Genomic DNA, 24,872 nt, shown 5'->3' with positions numbered 1-24,872 from the left:
CATGGGATCAAACCCAGGGCCAGGGATTTAACTTAAGCATGAACTCTACCGCAGAACTATCTTCCCAGTCCTCAGAAAACATTTTTAGGTGGCCGGGAGTTTGGCCTAGTGGTAGAGTGCTTGCCTAGCATGCATGAAGACCGGGGTTCGATTCCTGGTACTACATACATAGAAAAGGCCAGAAGTGGTGCTGAGACTCAAGTGGTAGAGCTCTGACCTTGAGAAAGCCCAAGGACAGTGCTCGGGCCCTGAGCTCAAGCCCAGGCCTGGCAAATAGACAGCAACCGCACAAGCTTGCTTCCTGGAACTAAGGCTGCGGGGCTGTCTGCTCAGGGGCTGGCGCAGGGGCGCCCTGGCTCAGCATGCTCCGGCAGCGCAGCCGCTCCTCCTCCTGCTTCTCCGCCATGCGCTGCTCCAGCAGCCTCAGCTCCCTGCGCACCGCCCCGCGCATGGCCGGCTCCAGCTCCACAACCTTCTCCAGGTCCGCCTGCGCCTCCGCCGCGTTCCACACCTCGGCGTGCGCCCGGGCGCGCACGTAGTAGGCCTTCGCGATGCCTGTGGGGAGCCGAGCACTGACCCCCGCCCCCGGCCCTTCAGGGGGGCCCCCCTTGCCACGCCCCACTCTCCCACGCGCGGAGCCAGGCCCCGGCCCCCAGCCTCTCCCACTGCCCCAACTCCTGAAGGCGGATTTTATTATATTCAGTGCATTGCAGTCTCGTCCCCAAATTGCCCCCACCTGGGCCTGGCGCCCACTGGGGTCTTAAGGGTTAATGAGATAAGGAAGGAGGAGGATTGAGGTCCAGATGCCCTTTTCACAAGCAGGGCGGGTAGCTTGCTTCCTCTAGATCGCTTGCTCACCTCTCCTCTGAAAAAGCGTAATTGCCACTCCGCAGCTGGCGGCTCACACCTGCAATCCTCACCACTCAAGAGGCTGAGATCAGGAGGGTACAGGTTCAAGACCAGCCCAGGCAGAAAAGTCTCTGCGACTCCCAATCCAAAATAACCAGCAAAAAACCAGGCTGGGAGCATGGCTCAAGGGGTAGAATGCCAACTGAGCAAGCGCAAGGCCCTAAGTTCTGATCCCATTACCACCCCCAAAGAATAATAATTTTAAAAATAATGCAAAAGCCTGGTTTCTACTGCATGAAATCCCAAGTTGGCTGAGCCCTTGGTACATGTGCCCAAATGCACCTGTCACCATGCCAGGCTATGTCTTTGGGGACAGACAGCTGGCTGGCAACAGAAGCTGTGGTGCCCCACTGGGTGGGAAGAGAATCTAGGGGTGTCTATGCGGGTGCTGGCATAGCCAGGGCAGTAACCTACACCCCTCCCAGCCCCCACCCCACCCCATGCCCCTGTCCCCCCAGTCTCCTCCAGCCCCCGACCTGGGTGGTGGCGGAGGACGTCGCTGGTGTGTTCCAGCACCTCGTAGTACTCGCCCTTCTTCAGCAGGCACTGGCAGTAGTTGAGGACCAGAGTATTGATCATCTTCTCCAGCTTCAGCCATTGTACCTCCCAGGGCTTCTCCTGCCCTCACAGGGGCCATCCATGAGCGGCGGTGCCTCTCCCACCCCACCCCTCCCCCAGCCGCAGGCCTGCAGCCTCCTACCTTAGTCTGCAGCTTCCTCAGGCAGATGATGGCCTCCTGGTACTTGGCAGAGGCCTCCTCGAAGCGGCCCAGCTTGAAGAGGCGGTTCCCTTCCCCGTGTAGGATGGGCACTGCCTGCATCCTCTCCTCATTGGTCAGGTTCCATGTCTCTCTCTGGTACTCACTCGGGGCCTCCACCTGCCACACAGGTCTCAAGTCATTGAGGCAGGGACCACACGCGGCACACCTGAGACTCCGCAAAATCAGGCCTGCAGGCCCCAGGTGAGCCCCAGGCTTACTGGTCAAATACACAGGCAACCGGCCCTGCCCTCAGTCACGGCCTGGGTGTAAATTAAGTCTCCTTCCCAGACACATTCCACCTCCAATATTCAGAAAGCTGTCCTGAGAACTTGTTTCATTAGGACAAGACACTTTGTTGCCAGCTTTTAGAAGAAAAAAGAAAAATGTAACTATGAAACTACAGACGTTTGGGCCAGAAATGTGGCCCAATGTTGGAGTGTTTATGTAGCATGCATGAAGCTCTGGGTTCAAGTCTTTGGTACCACATACCCAGAAAAAGCCAGAAGAGGCGCTGTGGCTCAAGTGGTAGGGTGCTAGTCTTGACAAAGTGCAAGGACAGTGCCCAGGCCCTAAGTTCAAGCCCCAGGACAGGCAAAAAAAAAAAAAAAAGAGGAGGAGGAAGAAGAGGAGGAAGAGGAGGGCGAAAAGAAAAACAACACAAAAATACAGAAGTTTAAGCCAGGCACTGGTGGCTCGCTTCTGTAATCCTAACTACTCAGGAGGCTGAGATCTGAGGATGGCAGTTCAAAGCCAGCCTAGGTAAGGAAGTTTCTGAGACTACTCCTAACTTCAATTCACCACCAAGAAGTCAGAAATGGAGTGGTGGCTCAAGTGGCAAAGCAATAACCTAGAGCAGTAGCCTGACACCAGGCCCTGAGTTCAAGCTCCAGGACCAGCAAAGCAACAAAAAGCAAAGTTTACCATTCAGAGCCAACCCAGGCAGAAAAGTCCAACCAGCCACCCAAAAGACAGAAGTAGAAGTGTGTCTCCAATGTGGAGAGCCATCCTTGAGTGAAAGAGCCAAATGAAAGCATGAGACCCTGAAGTCAAGCCCCAGAACCAGCGCGTACACACACACACACACACACACACACACACACACACACACACGTAATAAATAGACTGCACTGTGAAGAGCAGCTTGGAAGAGATTTCCTTGAGCACACAGGAGCATGAAGGCACTTGTTAGACACAGTTGTCTGTTTTTATTCTTATTTTTTAATGTGCTTAGGTAGCCCTTAGGCTGGGCCTTAGTCTTGGCCATAAGCTAAGCTGTACCCTGACCTTGTCTGTGCCCTTTCTCTGAAGCCAACAGACCTAAGCTACCAGATGAGAACAGTTCGTGCAGCCTTCTCTGCTACCCCAAAAGTAAGTCCAAATCCACAGACACCAAGGTTAGGCCATTTTTTTTTCTTTTGGTAGATCCTGGGGCTTGAACCCTGGGCCTAGGTGCTGTCCCTGAGCTCTTCAGCTCAAGGCTAGCACCCTACCACTTTGAGCCATAGCACCACTTCTGGTTTTCTGGTGGTTAATTGGAGATAAGAGCCTCACGGACTTTCATGCCCTGGCTGGCTTTGAACCTTGATCCTCTAATCTCAGTCTCCTGAAATAGGATTATAGGCGTGAGCCACTGGCAAAAAATGGAAGTAGAAGGAAAAGGTGAGTCACAGTGCTTGAAAAGTGGTTCTAGAGGAGCAGTTTCTCTTAGAAAAGCCCACCCCTCCTCCCCTGGCCCCTCAGTTCCAACTCCTCTGTTCTCTGGGGAGTCCATGCTACATGGTGGCTGGGGCTGGAGGTCCCCATGGGTCCCTCTCTGCCACTGGAACAGCCCATTCCCCAGCCCCAGCCCTGTACCTGCAGCAGCTCAATCACGAAGATCAAGGGCTGTGGCTCCTTCTGCAGCTCGTCCAGGTCCTCGTAGCCCAGCGTGTGATACGCAAACATATTGGCCAGTCCGCACGTGTGCACGTGCCAGCCCGTGGGGTCCTTGCCCTCCGCCAGCTGCCGCAGGCTCCGAGACAGGATGGGGTAGAGCCCTGTGTGCTGGGTGGGAGATGGATGGGAGGTGAAGGGTGTGTACCACCTGCCCTGAGCCAGATGAACCACGAGGGTCTTTACTGTGTGCTCACTGCAACACAGAGCCCGCTGTCCACAGTAACTGCGGGCCTAGTTCCTCCTGTCCTTAGGACTATCGATACGGGAAGGCACATTTTGGGGGAAGACGGGGGTCTTTGTTTTGGTTTGGCTTTGTGCCAGTACTGGGGTATGAACTCAGGGCCTTGTGCTTATAATGTTGGTTTTTGCCCAAAGCCACTTGAGCCACAGTTCCACTTCTAGCTTTTGTGCTACTGCACTGGAGATTAAGAGTCTCTCAGACTACATTTGAACCTCTGCTGGATTTGAACCTTGATTTTCTGATCTCAGCCTCCTGAGTGGCTAGCTGACAGGCATGAGTCACCAGTGCCCAGCAGGAAGGTATTTTAATATCCTCATATTTCAGATGAGGAAACAGAAGCCCAGAGAGGTTAAGCGACTGGCTTGAAGCCACACAGCTAGCAAAGCACAGAGCCAGGCCTCATACCCTCCCTCCCCACACCAGGCTTTTAGGCTCAGGTCTGCCTCTTCTGCCTCTCTGCCCAACTAATCCAGATCTCTCCCAGAGAAAAACCTCCAAGAGTGCCTGGACAGTGTGCCAGGGCAGGGTGAAGCAAGGGAGAAACAGAGTCCTGGTGTCCCCACGAGCAAGTTGCAGCCTGGAGGTGCTGCTACCCAGCACCCGTTTTCCTGGGCCACCTGTCTGCCGTGGTGGAGATGAGGATATAGACCTGAGCATAACCATCTTTCCAAGGAGGGCTGAAAAAGCCATCCAGAGTGACAGAAGCTACGTGAAGGGCCCCCCAGGCACAGGACCATGGATTAGCCTAGATGCCCGCTGCTTCCCCAGGCACACAGCAGATGGCGGGTGGCAAGCCTGTTTGATGGGATTAGGCTTGCAGCCCGAACCCCAGAACCTCACACCCCCAGCTGCCCAAGGCCCTGGGCGGCGCAGGTGGCTCATGGGAATGCCACCAGGGGCTGGAAGGAATCCCAGGAAGGAGAATACACCTGGACAGGAGGGAGAGTGAGGTCTTCCTCGCCCTGTGTCTGATGCCACAGGCAGCTACCAGCACACCCAGGGCTCTGTAACTTTGGGGCAGCTGAGCCCTGCCTCACTGGTACTGCCCGCAGGCCAATGGTGCCTTCCACACCAACCCCAGCTCTCAGACTGGCTCCATTTCAGCCTCCACCCTGTGTGGTTTTCTGTTGAAATTAGTCACCAAAACTCATTTTTTTTAATACAGGTAGTTTGCATGCTAATGAGCCCTGCCACCCCCAACCCCGCCCCTTTCACCTGTCCCCCCACCATCCCCCTTTTCATATAGCAAGCCCCAAGACTGGGCATGTGAAGACCAGAATCCTTCGTGCAGGAAAGGGAAAGACCCATATCAGGGCAGAAATTTCCAGAATCACTGCCCCTACCCCTGTGGTTGAGATCTAAAGTATAAGCATGTATAAACATAGACATGGGCAAGTCTGGCCATTCCAGCCAGGCCACAGAACAGAGACCCAAACTGAGCAGAGATGAGAATGTCATGGTATGAAATAAACTGCCATATTGCCAGAGGTGTAAGCCCCGCACTGCAGCACTGTGGACAGCTCCCTCCCGCTACCTATGGCCATGGGCTCCCCAAAACCCACCAGCAGCTGGCACTGGCTTGAAATGGCTTGAAACCACTGCTCACACGATTTGCTTTGTAGGGGTTTGTTTTGACCTCCAGCGTTCCCAAAAACCCAGCCACCCTGGGCTACTCACGATGGTGTCACACCAGAACTCGGCCACCTCCCCAATCCGCATGGACGCCAGCAGCGTCTCCCACACCTCCAGCTTGAACATGTTTCCCAGCACCACGTGCATGGGCCGGCCGGCCTGCTTGCTGTCGTCGATCAACGTGCGCTCCTCGTCGCATTTTGTCGTGCGGAAATGAAAGGTCACCTGGTCACCGAGACATTGGACCCAGGTGTAGAAGACCAGCCTCCCACATCCCAGACATGCCATTCCCACTGCCCCACAGGCTGCACTTGCCAGCTGGTGCCCACCCATATCTGGTAAGCCAAGTGGTCTCAGACCCACAGTTGGGCGCCTGTGGCTCACGCCTGTAATCCTAGCTACTCAGGAGGCTGAGATCTGAGGATTGCAGTTCAAAGCCAGCCCAGGCAGAAAAGTCCATGAGACTCTTATCGCCAATTAACCACCAGAAAACCACATCTGGAGCATGGCTGTAGCACTAGCCTTGAGCAAAAGAGCCCAGGGACAGCACCCAGGCCTGAGTTCAAGCCCCACAACTGACGAAAACAAACACCAAAAACTCCCTATCTTCACCCCCGAGGACAAATCTAGTATGCTCATATTGAGTCTTGAACTTGAGGCCTGGTGGCTATCCCTTAGCATTTTTGCTCAAAGCTGGCGCTCTACCACTTCAGTCACATTTCCACCTCCAGGTTTTTGCTGGTTAATTAGGGATAAGAGGCTTATAGACTTTCCTGTGCCTAGCTTTGAACCTTGATCCTCAGACCTCAGCCTCCGAAGTGGTTAGGACTATAGGCGTGAGCCACCAGCAAGGTCAAAAGTCCTTCTTGAAATCCACTCCACGTGGGTATGGGCACATCCCCAGCTCAGGAAAAATGACCGTGACCTGGAGGTCACCACACTTCTCAAAAACCACTCAGGGTTCCAAAGCTTCCCCGAAGCCTTCCTCTGGACCTACACTTAAAGTCGAACCTAAAGAGGCCAAAATGCCCAGTGAATGGGCTCACTCAGCCTGTCTCAAATGCAAGGAAGGACCGCCTTCCTGCTTTCCACCCCCGGAAGGCCAAGGGCTGAGTGGGATGGAGGCCACTCTCGGGGTACTCACTCGGGACCCCGTGAGGAAGCTCGGGAGCTCTCCTGTGCCCCCATGCAGGATGGTCTTCTTGATCCCCTCCACATTGAGAAGCAGTGCGGCGTCCATGACCACACTGCTGCTGCTGCTGCTGCAGGTGGAGGGGAGGCCCAAAGGGCTTAGCTCAGCTCTTCCAGGACACCTCCCTGCTAAGAAAGGGATTTGCCCTGTGGACAGAGATAAAGAAGGAGGGGGCGGGGGAGTGGAGAGTCATCAAGGCCTCTCATCCTGCCTGTCTACAATACTTGCTGTGAGGCTCCTGCCTGACCCCCAACATTTTTTGTGTGTGTCGGGGGGGGGGGGTGATCATGGGACCTGAACTCTGGGCCTATGCACTGTCCCTGAGCTCTTCAGCTCAAGGCTACTGTCCTACCCCTGGAGACACAGCTTCACTTCCCATTTTCTGGTGGTTAATTGGAGATAAGTCTCAAGGACTTTAGTGCCTGGACTGACTTTGAACCACGATCCTCAGATCTCAGCCTCCTGAGTAGCTAGGTTTACACACCACCACCTGGCTTCTGACCCCCAACTTTAACAGGGCAGAATTGGACTCCTGCTTGGCTGGTGCCTTGATCTTACCAACTCCTCTTTTTTGCTGATTAATTGGAGAAAAGGGTCTAAGACTATCCTGCTAGGGTTGGCTTTGAACCATGATCATCAGATCTCAGCCTCCTCAATAAGTCAGATTACAGGCAGAGACACTGAGAGTAAACACCAAGAGAACACTGACGAATAAAACAGGACTGATGTGGGGTCTCCCTCACCTGGCTGGGCTTTGGGGTAATGACCTTGGTCCTAGCCCCTAAATAGAACCCCAGCTGCTTTTACTCCTCTGCACTCCCTCTTGCCTCTCTCTCCCTTCTTCCAGAGACCTGTCTGTGGTTGTGGCCTAAGGGGTAGAGGCAGCTTTCCAGTTTAGAGGAACTAACACCAAGAAGCTGCTCAGGTTTGGGGAACGTTGAGGAACCCTCAGCCTCCGACTCCTATCTTTACGAAAAGCTTGGCTAATGAAGTGGGGCTCTCCAAGCCCCTTTGGGGAGCCTGGGCCGAGGACCCTGAGATATGGAAAGAATATATTTAGGACATCAAAGACCCCCTGTTGGGCCAAGAGGAAATTTAATGTGAACACGCCACCTTGTGGTCATTTCCATTTCCTACACTTACCTCCCACCAGCCCCACAAAAACCATCAGGTTTCCAATGCAGACCCTATCACAGGGAAAGGGACTTATGGCCTGCTACTGGAAGACAAGGCCACTAGCTGTGAGCCACCCAGGGCTGCATCTGAAGGGACTCTCCTTGAATAACTCCCAGCTTCTCTAATTCCACTTTCTCAACTGAACAGGAGAAAACCACCTCCTCTGAATTCCTCTTAGGTAGCCTGGAGTGTCTATGTGCAAACCCCAAATCCAGCATTCCTGAAAGACTTGACCCACATTAGGAGTCTTTGGAGTAGAAGAATACCAACTAGCCGGAGCCAGAGGACCCAGCTAGGTTCCTCAAGCAACTCCTGCCTGATGGAGTACATGATCCATCCCTGTTTGGGAGCCAGGAAAGGATTAAGCTGAAACTAAAGACACCCTTCCCTCTTCTCTTCCATCTTCTGCCAGCCATACAGCAACCTCAAGCACTATGTGTACAAAGGAGATTAAAAAAGAAAAAGATGATACGGGATGCTGGTGACTCACACCTGGAATCCTAGCTACTCAGGAGGCTGAGATCTGCCAGCCCTAAAGATCGTGAGACTCTTATCTCCAATTAAGACTAGAAAACTGGAAGTAGCACTGTGGCTCAAGTGGTAGAGTGATAACCTTGAGCTAAAGAGCTCAGGGGCAATGTGGCAGTGTCCAGGCCCCAGAGTTCAAGCCCCACAATTGCCCACCCCCCCCCAAAGCAATCTCCTTAAGGAGATTATCAGATACAGCTCTGTTAATCCACTCTCCCAGAATCCATCAGACTGTGACAGTCTTCAGGCATATTCTAAGCTCTTCCTCTTCCTACAATTCTCTAGCCCTGGCCCCTGCCCTGCGCCTCTGTCCAGTCTTGGAACAGTCTTTGGAGAACGTTCCCATCTCCTCAGTCCTTCCCACTGCCACCAGCACTTGACTTTCATGGCCTTTTACACAAAGGCTTTGCACAATTGAATTTTGTGTGTCCCTTTGTATTTAGTGCTGGTATTGAGGCAGGAACCCAGGGCCTGGGCACTGTCCTTTAGCTTCAGATCTGGTGCTCTATCATTTGTGTTAAGCCTCCACTTTGAACTTTTTGCTGGTTAATTGAAGATAAGAGTCTGTCTTGAGCTTTCCTGCCTTGTCTGGGTGGCAGCCCTCAGATCTCAGCCTCCTGAGTAGCTGGGATGACAGGCATAAACTACCAGTGCCCAGCTACAACATAGCTTATAACTAAACCAATTGCAGTCCAGAAGTTCAAGGAATTAAGTAGAACCCTGGCTGCCAGAAATCGCAGCCCTGGGGAAGGCAGGTTCGTGGCTCTTCCTCCAGCTCTGTCGGAAAAGCACAGCACTAGGGAGCAGCTGTTGAATTTTGTTTTCTCCTTAAAAGGCACAGGACCTCCCTGAAGCAAGACTCGAAAGCCTGTCCTGCTCCTGCGTGCAGAGCCTCCCTCACCCGCCAAATAAGGCTGAGCTGAAAAGAATGGCTTCTCACTCCTCAAAGACTTCTTTGGCCTTCTCCCGTTGCCATGGAGACTGCTGTTTATTAACCTGGCCTGCCAGTTAGCATCCTGAGTGGTAAGAGGGTGGGAAACCAAAAGCAGAGAGTATTCTATGCTAGGTACCCGTGCGTGAATTCCATACTTAACCAAGAGTGTGTGTAACCTCATGGGAGGAATGCAGGTTTTGGAGTCCAATGGCTGAGATTTCAGTTCCATCTCTAAAATCCCTTGCTATCTTAGACAGGACACTTGACGTCTCCAGCTGCGTCATCTGTCATGGGAATAAAAATAGAAGCTACTTCCCAGAGCCACCTTGAGTAGCACAGATGAAATAAACACAGAAACTTGGCAGAGTGTCTGACATGTGTTCATGGCTCAATAAATACAAGTTATTATTATTATCATCATCATTATTATTAATGCCTGAAATGTCAGGCACAGGGACAGGCTCTGGAGAGAAAACTGGCAAAGCACTTCGCTTGGAAAGATTTCATTTCTAAGACTCTCATATTGAATCTTCCCCACACTTTGAACTTGGTATTCATGGAAACTGCTCTCTTCTCCCCCCCCCCAACTTTTTTTTTCCAGTCTGGGGGCTTGAACTCAGAGCCTGGGCACTGTCCTTGAGCTTTCTCAAGGCTAGTGCTTTACCACTTGAGCCACAGGACCAATTCTGGCTTTTTTTTCCCCTGTATATGTGGTACAGAGGAATCGATCCCGTGCTTCATGAATGCTAGGCAAACACTCTACCACTAGATCACACTCCCTGCCCTCCTCCTTTTGCTTGACTGCATTCAATTCCCTGATTCCAAGTCACAAATTCAAGTGGTGTAAATAGGTTGGGGACCAGACATGTCTGCCTCCTGGTGCACCGCTCCCCTGGAAGGGAGCAAGGGAACCAATTTAACTGAAGCATTCAGAGCCTCGCTCTGATTCACCTGGGTAAAATAAAGCAGGAAGCTGTAACCCTCTAGTTGTGAAATTAAATTGAAAAGAAAATTTCAGAGTGCATCACACAGGGAAGGACTGCTTCATAAAGAATAATTGCATGTGTGTGTGCTGGGTTTCTCACAGAGTATTGGTAACATTGAATAGACTGGCATCCTGTGCCAAGAGCACACAAGCGCATGAGAAGCACTCACTGGGTGAAACCTGAAGGCTACCCAACCGCCTAGCTCTCAGCTTCTTCACGAAAGTGCCTGCTGTGAGAGGTGAATAAATTCACAGAAGGCCAGAAGCATAAAAGAGCTCCATGTAAGTTTATTATCACGATCATCATCATCATTATGGTTGGGAAATCTCAGAGCCCTCATTCCTAGAATGCAAGAAATGAAGGAATGAAATTCACTGGGAGGGCTTTACAGAGTCTAGTGTTAGGGGGGTTGTTTGGGGCTTTATTTTAGCTTAGATACCGAGAGGTATCATGGAGAGGTGGGCGAGACAGGGCTGAGGCCGGGGCGGGAGGGGGCCGTGCTCTCTTCCCAGAGGACAGAGTGGGGCGGCCCGTCTGGGGCGCAGAGGGGCAGGGTCTCCTTTCAGGAGAGGGGCAGGGGAAGGGTTACAGAGGGCATCTAGAACAAAGCCTCCAGAGGGGGCCAACCCCCGGCTCCTTCTAACAGAACCACCGGGAGAAGGAAAGGGCAGGCCGCTGGGGGGGGGGGGCGTCCCTGGGAGACCCGGGGAGGAGCCAGCCTGGGGTCCGGAGGGCCAGGCCACCGGCGCTGGCCTCCTCGGGGCCCGGGACTCCTCTGCCGGCCTCGGGTAGATCAGGCTGAAATCGGGCCGGGCGTGGCAGCGCGGGGCGGAGCGTCGGGGAGGCGGGGCGGGGGAGGGGACGGGCGGGTGGCCGTCCGCAGACTCCGCTGGACCCTCGGCGGCCAGCCGCGCCCGCAAGGGGGGGGGTGGTCAGAGGGATGAATGAGAAGAGCGGGGCCAATCACAGAGCGGGATTTACAGCCGCGAGGGAAACGAGCCAATCGCGTGCCCGGCGCGGCGGCGGCGGTGGCGGGGACGGAGCCAATCAGATGTGAGCCCCCGGCCGGGGGCGGGCCCGCGCCGAGTTTCAAATCGGCCGGGGTGGGCGAGGAGCGGCGGTGCGAGAGCACGGGGTCCGGGGAGCCGCCGGTGAGCGCGGGGGCGGCGGGGGCGGGCCGCGCCCCGGGGAGCTCGGGTGGGCTGGGGGCGCAGTGCGGGTCCCGGCGCGGGGAGGCGGGCGGGGGCTCGGGCGGGGCGCGGTCTGGCACCTGCCCCACCCCTGCGCCCCACCCCTGCGCTGCGCTCCCGTAGCTCTTCCCCCACCCCCACCCCGGTGCCCACGGCCTCTGCGGGACCTGGGGATGCGACTGGGGGGACGCGTTGATGCCCTGCCTTTCAACCTGTCCCGGGTTTGGCAGGCAGAGGAGACTGGGCCAGGCCGATGGCCTCTCGGCGTCGGAGCATGAAGACCTCCCAGCGGCCATCCCTCCTGAAGGAGGAGCAGGACGTGGAGGCCACGACGCCCGCAGCCCTCGGCCCGCAGGGGACCGGCACCGGCGCCCTAGGCTCTCTGTGCAGACAGTTCCAGAGGAGGCTGCCCCTGCGGACAGTCAGCCTCAACCTGGGCGCAGGCCCCTCCTGGAAACGCTTGGAGACCCCAGCGCCAGAGCAGCAAGGCCTGCAGGCTGCGGCTCGCTCGGCCAAGAATGCCTTGGGTGCCATGTCCCAGGTAAGCCAGTTAAGGAAGTCGTCCTTGGTGCTGAGAGTTTGTGCCCTCAGGGAGCCCCCCGTGAAGACTGGAACTGTTTCCCCAACACCCCAACATCATAAAAGACACCCAACAGTTGAACAGGCGGAGAGACCCGATGGCCGTTGATTCGAGGCTCCGGGTTGTGATTGGACCACAAGCTAATGGCTATCTTGCTTTCAGGGCACTCCAAACCCAAGCCCAGACAGGAATGGCATCCCGGGAAGGCAGAAGTTCTCTCCAGGTTCACTCAGGAGGAGAGAAGTAAAGGGAGTGTAGAAAGTAGTGAAGGAGGGTAGTTTCAGACTTAGAGCCAAGAGGAAATAAGATGCTGGAGGGAATGGATAGGATCTTAGTCCAGATATAGCAGGAAAGCAGAGAAAAGTGGAGCAGGGAGAAAGATCACTAGGCTAAAAGAGCCTGCCATGATACCTACTCAGGAGGCTGAGACCTGTGGATGACATTGCAAAGCCAGCCCAAGTAGGAAAATCTGTGAGATTTTTTTTTTTCCAAACCTGGGGTTTGAACTCAGGGCCTGAGCACTGTCCTTGGGCTTTCTCAAGGCTAGAGCTATGCCACTTGAGCCATAGTACCACTTCTGTCTTTTTCTATGTATGTGGTACAGAGAAATCAAACCCAGGTCTTCATGCATGCTAGGCAAGCACTCTACCAGTAGGCCAAACTCCTGGCCCCAAGTTCATGAGATTCTTTTCTCCAATTTCACCACTAAAACAAGTCAGAAGTAGAGCTATGGCTCAAGTGGTTGAGCGCTAGTCTTGAGTACAAATGCGAAAGGACAGTGCCCAGACCCTGACCTGAAGACAGTGGAAGCCACTCAAGAAGGTAGCTTTAGAGATTTTGTGTCAAGGTTGGAAGTTATCATATTGGATGTCCCTTGGGGCTCAGAGAGATGAAATGAAACATCTCATCCAAGTTCAGTAGAACTCATCAAATTGGTCTTGGACCTTACTGCAACCTCTGGTGGATCAAGACAAAGATGATCACAGCTCATGGGAAAGGTCCAGGAACTGAGACTTGGTCCTGTAGACAATGATTTAGAGCAGTAAAGTGTCATAGTCAGAGCTGAGGCAGAACATTGGGCTTCTGTGAAGCAATCTAGAAGGGGGAGGGAGGGGTAAGACAGTATAAGCCCAGAAAATAGTCCAGCGTGTACAGGGTTGGTCTGCTCTGATTCCAGCCTAGGAGGTAGGAATGGACTTAGGACAAAAAAATAACTGTGCCACCCCCATGGTCCCAACCCACGGTGGACTCTGAGTCCCTCTCTGGGGGTGCCAAGCTGGGTCCCTGCTGTGGCTAGCTCACAGGAGCCATTCCCATCTCTCACCTTGAAGTTGTGATGAGGCAGATTTGTAGGTTGGGCTGATGAGTTCTGGGCTGGCAGGACAGCTTGGAACTTGGCATAGCTCCCATGGTTCTGTCCATTTTAATGTTTCCATGCTTCTGACCCAGAGGATCCAGCAGTCCTGCCAAAGTGGAACCAAGTGGCTGATGGAGACGCAGGTGACAGCGAGGAGGAGGAAGAGAGGAGCTCAGAAAGGCAGGGCCTCCCCCACTCCTAGCCTGAGCCAGAGGAGCACCAGGCGATACGGGGCCTCCTGGGGCTCTCAAGAGAGGGAACAGCCCAGCCCCTCTACCCAGGTGCCACCACCCCACCAGCGACGGCGACTGAGGAGGGAAGCTGCCCTCCGGAGCCCCTACTCCTCAGCAGAGCCCCTCTTTTCTCCCAAGTAAGTGGACTGGCATCTCTGCCCAGCTTCCCTCAGCACCTACAGCCATGGAGCCCTCCGCCATAATGACTTCTACCAAGCTCTGCCATCAGAGCAACAGGGTTGGTGCAGGGAAAGGATGAGCAAATCTCCACCCAGGACCTCAGTTCTCCTGTCTATAAAAGGCAGAATAGGGCTTTGCTCTGACCTGATCCTTCCTGGGAACATCGGAGTTGTGGTCCCATGTGGGGAATGGCAGAGTGCACTTGTCGGTAAAGTTGTTTCACTCGTGGGCTCAGCCATGTGAGCCTCATAGCACTTCTCAGAGTCATGCGCTGTGCTGAGATTTCCCTGAGCTACCCGGATGGCCCCGGAGTGTGAAACCCAGGCCCCAGGGGTGAGGGGGAGTCTCACTCCGATCTGCAGCTTGATCTTAGTCTGGCTTCTTGTTATATGCAGCGAGTCAGACAATGACCTGGAGCCCGTGGGTGCAGGGATCCAGCATCTCCAAAAGCTGTCACGAAAACTGCATGAGGTCATCATGGCTGCAGAGAAGTGAGTTGGTTTCCCCAAGGCTTCAGAACCTGCCATCTTGGTAGAGAAGCTGTTAGTTCTGGCTGTGACTCGGCCCCTACATGGGCTTCTCTGTCCTCATCACAAACATAAAATGGGGTGAAAGACCTCGGCTGGGGTAACAGTGAAGGACACAGCCTAGAAGCTCATGTTTCTCCTCCGGGATGTCACATGTGACTGGTGATAAGTCCAGTGCCAGGTACCCAGCATGCTTCGGAGTTCTGGTCTTGTCTGGTGTGGGATCGGAATCCTCTGCCTACCCCCACCCTACCCCGCACCATCCCCACCTGCAGTACTCAGGGTCATCTCTCTCTCCCTGTTTCTCTGTCCCAAACAGTGACATGTCCAGACCCCTCATCTGTGACTGAGGACAGCACCCTGCAGGTAACGCCCCTCCCCCTTCGGGCATCTTTCTCAGCACCTCCCCCCTCTCACAGGAGCATGGGTGCACATCTTTGTAGGCAGGATAAAGAAAGGTGGAGGCCAGATACTTCCACGGGCTCAAGCCTGAAAATCCTAGCTTCTCAGGAGGCCTTGCCACAGGGAAGATGGCACTGCTGCGTGAAGAGGGCACGTTCCTACCTGCTGCCTGCCATAGCTGCCAGTTTCACCCACCCCTCCCTCACTGAGCACTTGAGGACCCCCCGAGCTACCACCCAGCCCCTCAATTGTGAGGGGGTGAGATGGGATGGGGCCCCAGGTCTTCTGCCTGGAGGGAGAGGGGCACAGAGGAGCTCTGTCTTGCAGGAATTGAGCCCTGCCTATCTGCCCATCACCTATCTTCACACCCCCAGGATGCCTGCCACGTGCCTGCCACGCACCCCAAGACCTTCCCCCACCCACCCACCCAAGGAAACACCACATTCTCACACCTGAGCCTCTCTCTGCTAACAAGAATCTGACTAACCCAGCATGCAGGCCTCAGCCACGCCTGGGCCCAGCAGTGACCCTGCCACATCCTGCAGTGACTTGGAGAGGCCTGGGAGAGAAGAGAATCACCCCTGTTCCCCCAGAAGACTGGAGCATAAAATTCTTCCCGCACCAAAGCCCCATGGTTGCCTCTGAGCCTTGAGTCCATTTTCTGGGTAGGGATTCTGGACACGCAAATTTCATTCCTGCTTCCTGCCCTGAAGGAAGGGAGAAGAAACATTCCAGAGTTTATAAACGTGGTGCCTATTCATCAACACAGGAAGCATTGTGGGTAGGAAGTTTCTGCCCATCATAAATTATTTAAGGATGTCTGTTTCCTAGATCACACTGCTTTTTTCATAATAAACAACTCATTTTCCACATTGGACTCTTTTTCCCTCCTCCCCTACCCCCTATTCTGACCCTGTGGTGGGCCCTAAGATTGAAATCCAGCCTTGCCCTCCTCATCCCCTGCTCCCAGCCTCAGTCCTTCCCTTACCCCCCTCAGCCCTTAACCCACTCCGAGAACAAAGTGAAAGGAAAGCTCTCCCAACACAGTCCAGAGCAAAGCATGTTTGAAAGGCAAATAAGGTCTTTATTTAAGTGACAACATTTGAGAGCTAAAAACCAGCTCACATCAAAACCAAAACTTGATTGTAAAAATCCTTTTAACTCTAGAACGCTGTTTTTGTCTTGTTAGAAATCTGATATATACTTTATTTTTTTAACATTTTCTTTTTCTAACGGATTGTGTGCAAGGCAGCCAGAAGGAATATAATAAATCTTTGCCACCACAGAAACCACCCGTGACAGACAACACTGGAAGTTACAGGGACAGTCAGACCGCAGACAAGTTCAGATGGCTGCCACCGCTGAGTAAACAGAAAAGGACAGCAGGTCTGAGGGTGGGGCCCCATGCGCTAGCCGCCCTCCTCCGGCCTGACTCTTCTTGGGGTCCTCTTGTCCCAAAGAGGGTAGAGTCAAGCCAATTATCCCGACTGCTCTGATGGGTTTTTCAGCCAGGAGAGCAGAGCCCAGCCCAGCCTCACTGCTTGGGCTTAATTTGTATGCTTAAGAAAATTTCCCCAGATTCCTGAAGGAGGGAGTTGTCTTTTAGTTTTATTTTTTGTTGTTGTTTGGCTGAGCCAAAGACAATAAGTTTCCAAAGCACTTGGCACCCAAACCCCCCAGATCAGACTGGAAAGTTGGTGGTTTAAGGCGGGGTCAATGCAAGGCCCCTGGCTACTCAGGGGCCCACCCCTAGGTGGGGCAGGGCCTGCACCTGAGCAGGTAGGGGGGTGGGGCCAAAAGCTGGCACCACCTCCCAACCCAGGTCCACCTGCCTGGAGCGAGGGAGAGCCGGCTTCGCTTAAAGATGGGAGCCACATTTTGTGGGCAGGACACTTCAGGGGCACCACAGTGGGCTCTGAAGTGACCCAAGTACAGTTTTAAAAACCATAAAGGTCCAACCTCCCTGGATATCAAAGGAATGAATGCCGGGGTTTGTATACAGTTGTAGCCCAGCAGCCAAACAGGGAGGTTGTGTATCCAATTGCACGTACACACACACGTGTACACACACACACACACACACACACACACGAAAAAAAGCTGTTTTCTTGTCCTATTTTGTAGTGCTTAAGGAGCCAAGGTCTTTGTGAGGGAGGAGGGGACCATAACTAGAAGAGCAGGTCTCCTGGCAAAGACTACCCTGGACCCCAACAGGGCGGGTGGCAGAGGAGGACAGTGACACCCTCTCGGATGAGCCACTGTATGGGGAAGAAGGAACATGCCACGCGGGGAGCTGTGGGCAGGGCAGGAAGATCTGTTTGCCAGCTGCTGGAGCAGGCACAGCAGGAGCTAGAAATCACTAGAAAACAGCTGAACTGGGGTTCACAGAACTACTTAGAGAAGAGGACGCAAGTACCCTCTTCCGAGAATAGGACTCATTCTTTGTCTCCGACTTAACTGGACAGACAAGAAAACAAATCACTGATTATAGAGAGTGCGTGTGGAATACAGAGTGGTTAGGAAGGCAGCAGCATTGAAACGAGAGTCGTCTCCTCACAAAACAGAACCACGAGCACACGTGTTCACACACACTAACTACAGCTCCAAAGGTGTTGTGTTCACAATGTCTCCCCATACACCCACAGCATCTCCCCCAGTGAATCCTCGAACCCCAAGCCAGGGCTTTAGCCAAGAAGTAGTGGCTCAGCACTGATTCCCCAGGAACCCGGAAACCTGGCTGTGGACTCTGAACTCTCAGCTCTGCTGTCTCCCAAGTTTCCTCAGTGTGGGGTTCTCAGGAAGAGAAGAGGGAATCTAACTGGGGGGAGCGGGAGGGAGAAGGAATGCCTTATATGATTGTTGTATTACTTGAAAGCAACTCTTCAGTGGCTTCTGCTGAAAACTGAGGGGCTGTCAAAATCAGACCAAGTCTGAGCCCCCTGCTCAGTAATCATCCTGGGGAAACAGTAGACAGGATTAGGGTTGAGCTGGCTTTGCTAATAGAGCCCAGAACGTTGACATGTCAAAAGGGCTCAGAGACGTGTGAACACACTGTCCCCCTGAACTGCAGAGAGGTGGGAAGGGTGCTGACATGGAGCGGAAGAGCCGGCAGCCAGGCTGGGCAAAGGTGGCAGGAGCTAGCTGGCTAGAGAAGACATTTCTAGTAAAGGAAGCAGGGTGGGAGCTGGGAGCCCAGACCCCTCTGGCCCCAGCAGGGCACCCGGTTGGCCAGTAGATTCACAACACAGTGTCAGCAGCTCCCACCAGCAGCTTGTGGGCTGCACAGGAGCTGCAGGAGGTAGACATTGAACAGAAGCGACACTGCGCTGACACGGGTGCCTGCCATAAATACAGATGTCTGGGCCCTGGGCAGCTTGGGCGGGGGGGGGCTGGACCTGGCCTCAGTGGCCACCCAGAGGGGCTCAGAGGCAACCTAGGCAGCTCCACATCAGTGTGAGCCTGGGCCTGGGAGCAGAAGCATATGCTCAGGCCAGGAGCTCAACAGAAAGAGGACAGGGGCTATGAAGAGCCAAGCCCTGCCATCCTCTGTGGACTGCCTTAGGAGAGAGGGGGTTGCAGACTCAAACCCAGCTTCACTGGAGCAGAGGGAAGGAAAGAGAATCTGACAGGTTAAGCCAGCAACTCCATAAACCCTCAGGAACCTGGAATCTCAGCCTTCCAGGAGTCAAAAGGCCTGGTTCTGACCAAACGGAGTTGTGACACAGGGACCAGTATCCTTGGCAGGGCTCCCTGTGCTGGCATCCCACCAGGCCAACCTGCCTTGGCTGTCTGGGGAGTCGGGGCTCTGAGGGGCTGGGACCTCCCAGCCCACCCAGAAATCCTCTGCCAGGCTGGGTTGAAGATGAAAAGCTTCTGGAAGCAGCAGTGCAGAAACACTGGAATCAAAAAGTCACCATCTCAGCCGGAGGAAATCCTCCGCTTCCAGAAGGAAGTCAGGACCCAGGGAGGGGCAGCAGTGGGCTTAGGGCACACAGCCCGCCCAGCTGGGCCAGAACCCAAGGCTGCAGCTTACAGGAAGGGCACAAGATCAGGCTCCGAGAAAAGGAACAGCTATCCTCAGGGGCCCTTGGACAACGCTAAGGAAACTGAGGAAGTCGAGGACAATGACCACCTGCAAGGAGGGTAGACTGGCAGCACCACGCCCTGTCCCCTGGGGCTGTGGCAGACAGCACATACACGGGGAAGAGTCCGGGCACGTCCTCTCGCTCTCAGAAAGCGCCCACCTGGTCATTCCCAGCCGGGCTCATCACCCCCAACGAGGTGACCAGGACTTCAGGTCACCAACGCCACTCACCCCTCCGCACAGGGCCAGCGCTGGGGGGCCCCGGCCTGCCCAACACTCGGGCCGGGGAAGGGTCCACCCCGCTCCCCCCACATCAACCCGGTGGAGGGCCGGCGGAGCAGCAGCACCGCTGCCCGGAGGACCCCCCGCCCCCACGCAAGTGTCACCCCCATCGTGGACAAGTGCTGGACAGACACGGGAGGAGAAAAGCAGAACACGCCTGTGTCTTGTGTCGTCCCTGCGGGCAGCCCGGCTCTGAGCACCACCGCCGGCTCGTCAGGGCACGGATTCGAACCTGGGGGCCCCCCGCGCCCAGCTGAGCGCGGGCAGCGGGCGCTCGTGGTCCTTGTCGGACTCGGGCTGGCTCTGCGCGCGCTCGGGCTTGGGGTTGGCGGGCGGGTCCGGCTGCTGCACCGACAGGGTCCGGCGCAGGTGGCTGCGCTTGCGCAGGAACTCGGGCTGCGCGTGCAGCCCGAAGCTGCCCTTGCGCAGCGCCATGCGCCCCGGGTTCTTCTTGGGGCGCGAGCGATGGCCGGCCTCCAGCGCCGCCAGGTGCGCCGCGTAGCCTTCGCTCAGGAACTGCGGAGGGAGCGCAGGGGCGGGGCTCAGCGCGCCCTCTCAGCCCCCCCACCCCTCCGGGGCTCCCTCTCAAGGTGGGCGGCTCCCAGGGCTGCGTCTGGACGACTGAGCCCCTCCTTTCTGCCCGGGATGGCCTGCCTGGCCATTGAGTAGCTAGGGTTGCAGGCGTGAGCAGCTGACGCCTAGCTACCTCCGAACCTTGCCGTGGTCACTGGACCACGCCTGGGAGATTCCTGCTCAAGCTTCCCCATCTCCCCCACTGGTCTGGATGACCTCAGATCTGACGCCTCCCCCTGTGATCACAGGGCTCAACCCACCCAAGGCAGTGGCTCAGTGGTGTCTGTTGAAGGAATGAACCAAGGAAGGAATGAGGTTGGATGAACACATGAACTGCCTCCTCCTTCTCCACCCCACTTCTTTCCCTGCCCTGCCCCGCCTCCACCGCAGCCTGGCTTCCACCCACCTGGCACTGGGTTTGGTACTTCTTGGTGGGCCGGCCCACAATGAAGATCTGGGAGGCTGGCAAACCCAGCACGCTGTAGACGGAGATGTCTTTCGTGGAGCCGTAGGCAGCGCTGATTTTGATGAAGCACTGAAATACAGAGCAACTCATGGAGGGAGAGGGAGGCCCCGCCCACTTCCCTGGGTGGAGAGGCTTCCAGAGGACCCTGTTTGGGGACATTTGTATTTGGCCTCCACCTTGGATACTCCTGCACCTTCATCTTCTTCATCATCATCTTCACCCTTTGGTATCTCACTTGGCCCAAGATCAGCCTTGACACTATTCTACTATAAATGGTCTGCATTTCTCTTTGCTGAGTTCACCTGCAGGCGATTTTGCCTTTGGAGTTGAAAGACAGGACAGGCTTCTTCATTCACTCTGCCACTCAGGCCCTCAGAGGTGACCCCTTCTTCACTCGGGTCTTCTCCTGTCCAGTCTTAATCTAGTGGACATTGCTCTCCAGCACAGAGTTCTTCACCAAAAGAGGAATGTCTGCTTAGACCCCTCGCCTGACCTCTGAAGGCTCTTTCCCAGGACTCTCCTCCTAGTTCTTCAACACAGATCTTTCCCCCACTCTCAGAGGCTTAACACAGCCTCTCCTGGCTCCTGCCCATCCCTGCCAATGCTTCTTCAATCCGGTGTCATCTCTAATCCACCTCACACTCAGATTCCAGTCTCTACCTTCAACCGAGGCCACTGTCCTGAGAGCCATGTGTGGGAACTGATGTGGCTCCTATTCTACAAGTAAGCTACCTGTCTGGCCCTCCTATGTCCTCTCTCATTTCATTCACTCATTTTTTTTTCCTGTCTATTCACTCCACTAGCACTTCCTGTGCCCCTACTGTGTGCCTATCCTGTGCCTACTGTGTGCCATGGCCACCCCAAATCCTGGAGATACCTAGGTGAGTAGCACAGACATGGATGCTGGCCCCATGAAGGCCTCGGTTAGCCAAGTACTACCTAGATCTCTGCAGGTCACCTGACAGGATATCTTCAAGCTCCACACTCTCTCCTGTCAAACACCACCAAGTCTGGATATAACACCTCTCTTGGTTTTCATACCTGTTCAGGCCTTTCTCTCCATCTGTTGGACTCAACTAGGTTTGAGTCTTTGCATGTCTTTCTAGGGTAAACAGTCTCCTAACTGGTTTCCCTGCCTGTTCTCTGGTGAATCTGTTCTCTATAAAACCACCAAAGGGGACTTTCTCCAACTCAAATGACCCACTGGTACTCCCTGGCTTCAAATTCATCCATAGCTCCCCAGAGCACTCAGCAGAGAGCCTTGGCCTGGTACCCAGCATTTTCAAGGCCTGGTTAGCTTTCAGCTCCCATTTGCTAGGTCTGACCCAGCCAGAGCACACACCATCTTGGGTGATTGAATGTCCCAGGCTTTTTCCTGTGCCTTTGCATATGATAAAAAGTCAAAAAATCAAAATGGAATTGCAGTGTTCAGACAAATACATACAGCAACAGAGATTCTGAATGTCAGGCTCACTCATGCTTGACTGATAGGAACTATACCACACATGATTTACAGAACCACGCTGCACAGAAAACCCCAGCAATCTTCCATTAAAAAAAAAAAAAGTAATTCATCCAGCGCATCTGTTTAGTAGCTATCAGTTCAACCTCAGACTGGAGTGACCATTCATAATTAATGAATTAATAATTAATAATAAGACTTGGACCAGCAATGTGGCCTAGTAATAGAGTGCTTGCCTAGCTCACGAAGACCTGGGTTCAATTCCTTGGTACCACATACATAGGAAAAGCTGGGAGTGATGCTGTGGCTCAAGTGGTAGAGCTCTAGCCTTGAGAAAGCCCAAGGACAGGTTCAGGCCCTGAGTTCCAGCCCCAGGACTGGCAAAATAATAATAATAATAATAATTATTATTATTATTATTATTATTATTATTATCTGTGCTTGTGCTAGAGTTTGAACCCAAGGTCTCCCCACTAGCTATGGTTTCCTGGTTCACAGCAGGCACTCTACCACTTGAGCCATTTTTCTGGTCCCTATTATAGGAGATGGAATCTCACAGATCTTTCTGCCATAGCTGCCTTTGAGCCACCAATCCTTAGATCTCAACTTCCTGAGTAGCTGGGATTGCTCATGTGAGCCATGGACCCCCAGTGGGGCCCTTATTATCATATCTGTGCAGTCCTTCTTACCTCACCCTTCTTGAACCCATCCATACTTTCCTGGAAGTCAGCACAACCCCACAACAATGCCTGCAGCTCCTTTGTAACACTATTCCCAAGTAAGAAAGAATTTGACTTAGATTTTAATCTCTTTCTGTTTCCCTGGGTCAGCCACATGCTGCTTCATTGTCTACCTAACAACCCGTGCATTCATGCTTCAAGACTAAGCTCCCACCCCTAGAAGCCTTCTCTGCCCTCCCAGGGTGAACAGAATTCCTTTCTCCTCTGTTTTGCCAAAAGCGCCTTTTCCAACCACACACCCGTAATTGTCAATTTACATGTTTCTTTCTCTAGATCAGGGATTGGCAGACTTTTTCTTTCTGTGACAAGGCAGATAGTAAATATTTCAGGCTTTGTACTCTATCACAGCTACTCCACTCTTCTGTTGCAGCAAAAGAGCAACCACAGACAATACATAAACAAACCAGCTTGGCTGTGTTCCAATAAAACTTTATTTTGAACACTGGAATTGGAATTTATGTAATTTTCATTAGTTAATTCCTGCCCTAGATTTGTGATCCTAAGTTCCCCCCTCCCCCTCTGTGTATCAGAAGCACTTGTGAGGAGAGCAAAGCCTCCTCCCTAGAGTTTCTGATTGAGTAGATCTGAGCCAGGGACTCCATTTCTAATGGATTCCCAGATCCTGACTATGATCCTGGCCCACTCTGAGAGAATCACAGCTCTACATAAACTCAGCCCCAAGTTCTGTTTGTCCTAGTACAACTCCAACACCAGGCAGAGCAAGAATACAATGGCATTTAAATGCTTCTTGAATAAACAACCAAACACAGACATACAAGTTTAGAGTCCTGAGACAATAAAGGATAAAGATATAGCCAGATGCCCATGGCTCATGCCTATAATCCTAGCTACTCAGGAGCCTGAGATTGGAGGATCATGGTTCAAAGTCAGCCCAAGAAGTAAAGTCTCTGAGACTCTTATGTACAATTAGCCTTTGGCTCAAGAGATCAAGTGCCAGCTTTGAGTGAAAGAACCAACCTAGAGTTCTAGGCCCTAAGTTCAAGCTCCAATACTGGCACACACAAAAAAAGAAAAATTATGGCCTCAACACTGACATCAAAGGCTGTTAGAAGGAACCATGGGTGTCCATTGAATGTATTTCCTTACTGTCAACCCCCTGGTTGAGGGAGAGGGCGGGCCCAATTCCTCCCTTTCTCCAATGAGGGCCTGCCGCTTTGGCCATGCCCCCTAGGGGTGTGGCCAGCACTCACCTCCTGCATGAGGTTGCGGAGAAAAATAGCCTTCTGCCGCAGTGGGTCGTGCACCAGCCCGTCGGAGAAGAAAATCATGCCTTGTGGGAAGTTGTGCTGTGACAGCCATGACACCACCCGCTGCTTCTGCATGTCCGGCCTTCCCGTGATGTAAAGGATCATGTAGCCCAGGTCCTGCCAGTGCCTACAGAGAAAGCATGGCAGTGTCCAGTGGGCCCCTGCAGGCCACTTCCTGCCCTGTGGTCTGCTCCTTCCACTACAACTACCAAGCGTGCCCTGTGGAGCACTAGGGAGAATAAGAGGGGACCCCAGATCCACACCTCAGGATGACCTGCAGACACTGCATACCCATAGCTAAACACTCTCCCCACTCCCGTCCTGCCTCTGGAGCCAGAGACTGGCTCCTTCCCCCTACTACCCTCTCTCTCCCAGCATGCAAGGCTTCCAGTTCCATCAAGCCAGGCCAGATCTGGATCCTTGCTCCAGTTTTAGCTCCACTGATCCTTAGCTGTTCCTCCTCCTCCTCCTCCTCCTCATTCACCACCACTACAAAAGCCCCAAGATGGCCTCTTTTCTGGCCACTCTGGTGGGGCAGGTTACTTCTAGGATTCCAGTTTCCTCATGTGTAGAGTATGCATAATAATAGTAACTACCCTGTTAGATTATCCCACATGGTAAAAGGAATTAATCTCCAATGTGTGGGAGCATGGGGTGTCCATAAAACTGAACCTACTCTATAACTATCTTTAGTGTTGCTTCAAGATGATTTCTATAAATCACAAACCCAACCCCCAAATCTTTGTCTAAAAGCCTACATGGCTCTCACAGACCCAAGACTGCTTCTGCCACCTGACTGCATTTGTAACCAGTTGCCTGCCCTGCCTTTCTATGTGAGTGGGCTCTCTCAAGGCTGCTTTGCTGCCTCTAGACAAGCCCTGCATCCTGTGCTACAGATCCCTTCCCAAGACAGCCTTCATTCTCTTCTTGCTCTCCTGCTTCCCAGCGAAATCAGGCTCTTATCCCTGGTCCTTGCAAGAAGGAGCTCAGGTGTGTTCGGCTGCTATTGTGGCACCAGTCATTGATTTTGATTTTTTTTTTACCAGTCCTGGGCTTGAGCTCAGGGCCTGAGCACTGTTCTTGGACTTTTCTCAAGGCTAGAGCTCTACCACTTGAGCCTCAGCACCACTTCCGGCTTTTTTCTATGTATGTGGTACCAAGGAATCGAACCCGGGTCTTCATGCATGCTAGGCAAGCACTTTAACCTCTAGGCCAAACTCCCGGCCCCTGATTTT

At 53.6% G+C, this 24,872-nt stretch overlaps 3 protein-coding genes across 3 annotated transcripts in view; 1 reads left to right on the top strand and 2 right to left on the bottom strand.

Moving 5' to 3' along the window:
• Positions 1–307: 307 nt before the first annotated feature.
• On the bottom strand, positions 308–6,717 carry Aipl1 (AIP like 1 HSP90 co-chaperone). The gene is made up of 6 exons (XM_090351466.1): positions 6,622–6,717; positions 5,523–5,702; positions 3,524–3,712; positions 1,610–1,786; positions 1,386–1,527; positions 308–555 (listed from the first exon to the last, which is right to left on the bottom strand). The coding sequence occupies exons 1-6, from the start codon at positions 6,715–6,717 to the stop codon at positions 308–310; spliced, it is 1,032 nt and encodes a 343-aa protein (XP_090207592.1).
• A 5,019-nt stretch (positions 6,718–11,736) lies between these two features.
• Pimreg (PICALM interacting mitotic regulator) lies at positions 11,737–14,758 on the top strand. Its single transcript, XM_090351551.1, has 4 exons — positions 11,737–12,024; positions 13,513–13,790; positions 14,229–14,324; positions 14,680–14,758. Exons 1-4 carry the CDS (start codon positions 11,737–11,739, stop codon positions 14,708–14,710), a joined length of 693 nt encoding a protein of 230 aa, XP_090207677.1. The 3' UTR covers positions 14,711–14,758.
• Positions 14,759–17,466: 2,708 nt separating this feature from the next.
• The window catches only part of Pitpnm3 (PITPNM family member 3), an 89,871-nt gene continuing 82,465 nt past the window's right edge, over positions 17,467–24,872 (bottom strand). Inside the window, exons 18-20 of the mRNA XM_090349358.1 lie at positions 23,581–23,764; positions 20,108–20,236; positions 17,467–19,644 (exon numbers count right to left, since the gene is read on the bottom strand). Coding sequence (XP_090205484.1) covers positions 19,342–19,644; positions 20,108–20,236; positions 23,581–23,764 — 616 coding nt within the window. The 3' untranslated portion in view covers positions 17,467–19,341. The remainder of the gene's footprint in view (positions 19,645–20,107; positions 20,237–23,580; positions 23,765–24,872) is intronic.

The sequence above is a fragment of the Megascapheus bottae genome, chromosome 17, assembly GCF_031878675.1.
Source record: "Megascapheus bottae isolate mThoBot1 chromosome 17, mThoBot2.hap1, whole genome shotgun sequence".
Classification (NCBI taxonomy): Eukaryota; Metazoa; Chordata; class Mammalia; order Rodentia; family Geomyidae; genus Megascapheus; species Megascapheus bottae.
This window is presented reverse-complemented; position numbering and strand designations above follow the sequence as displayed.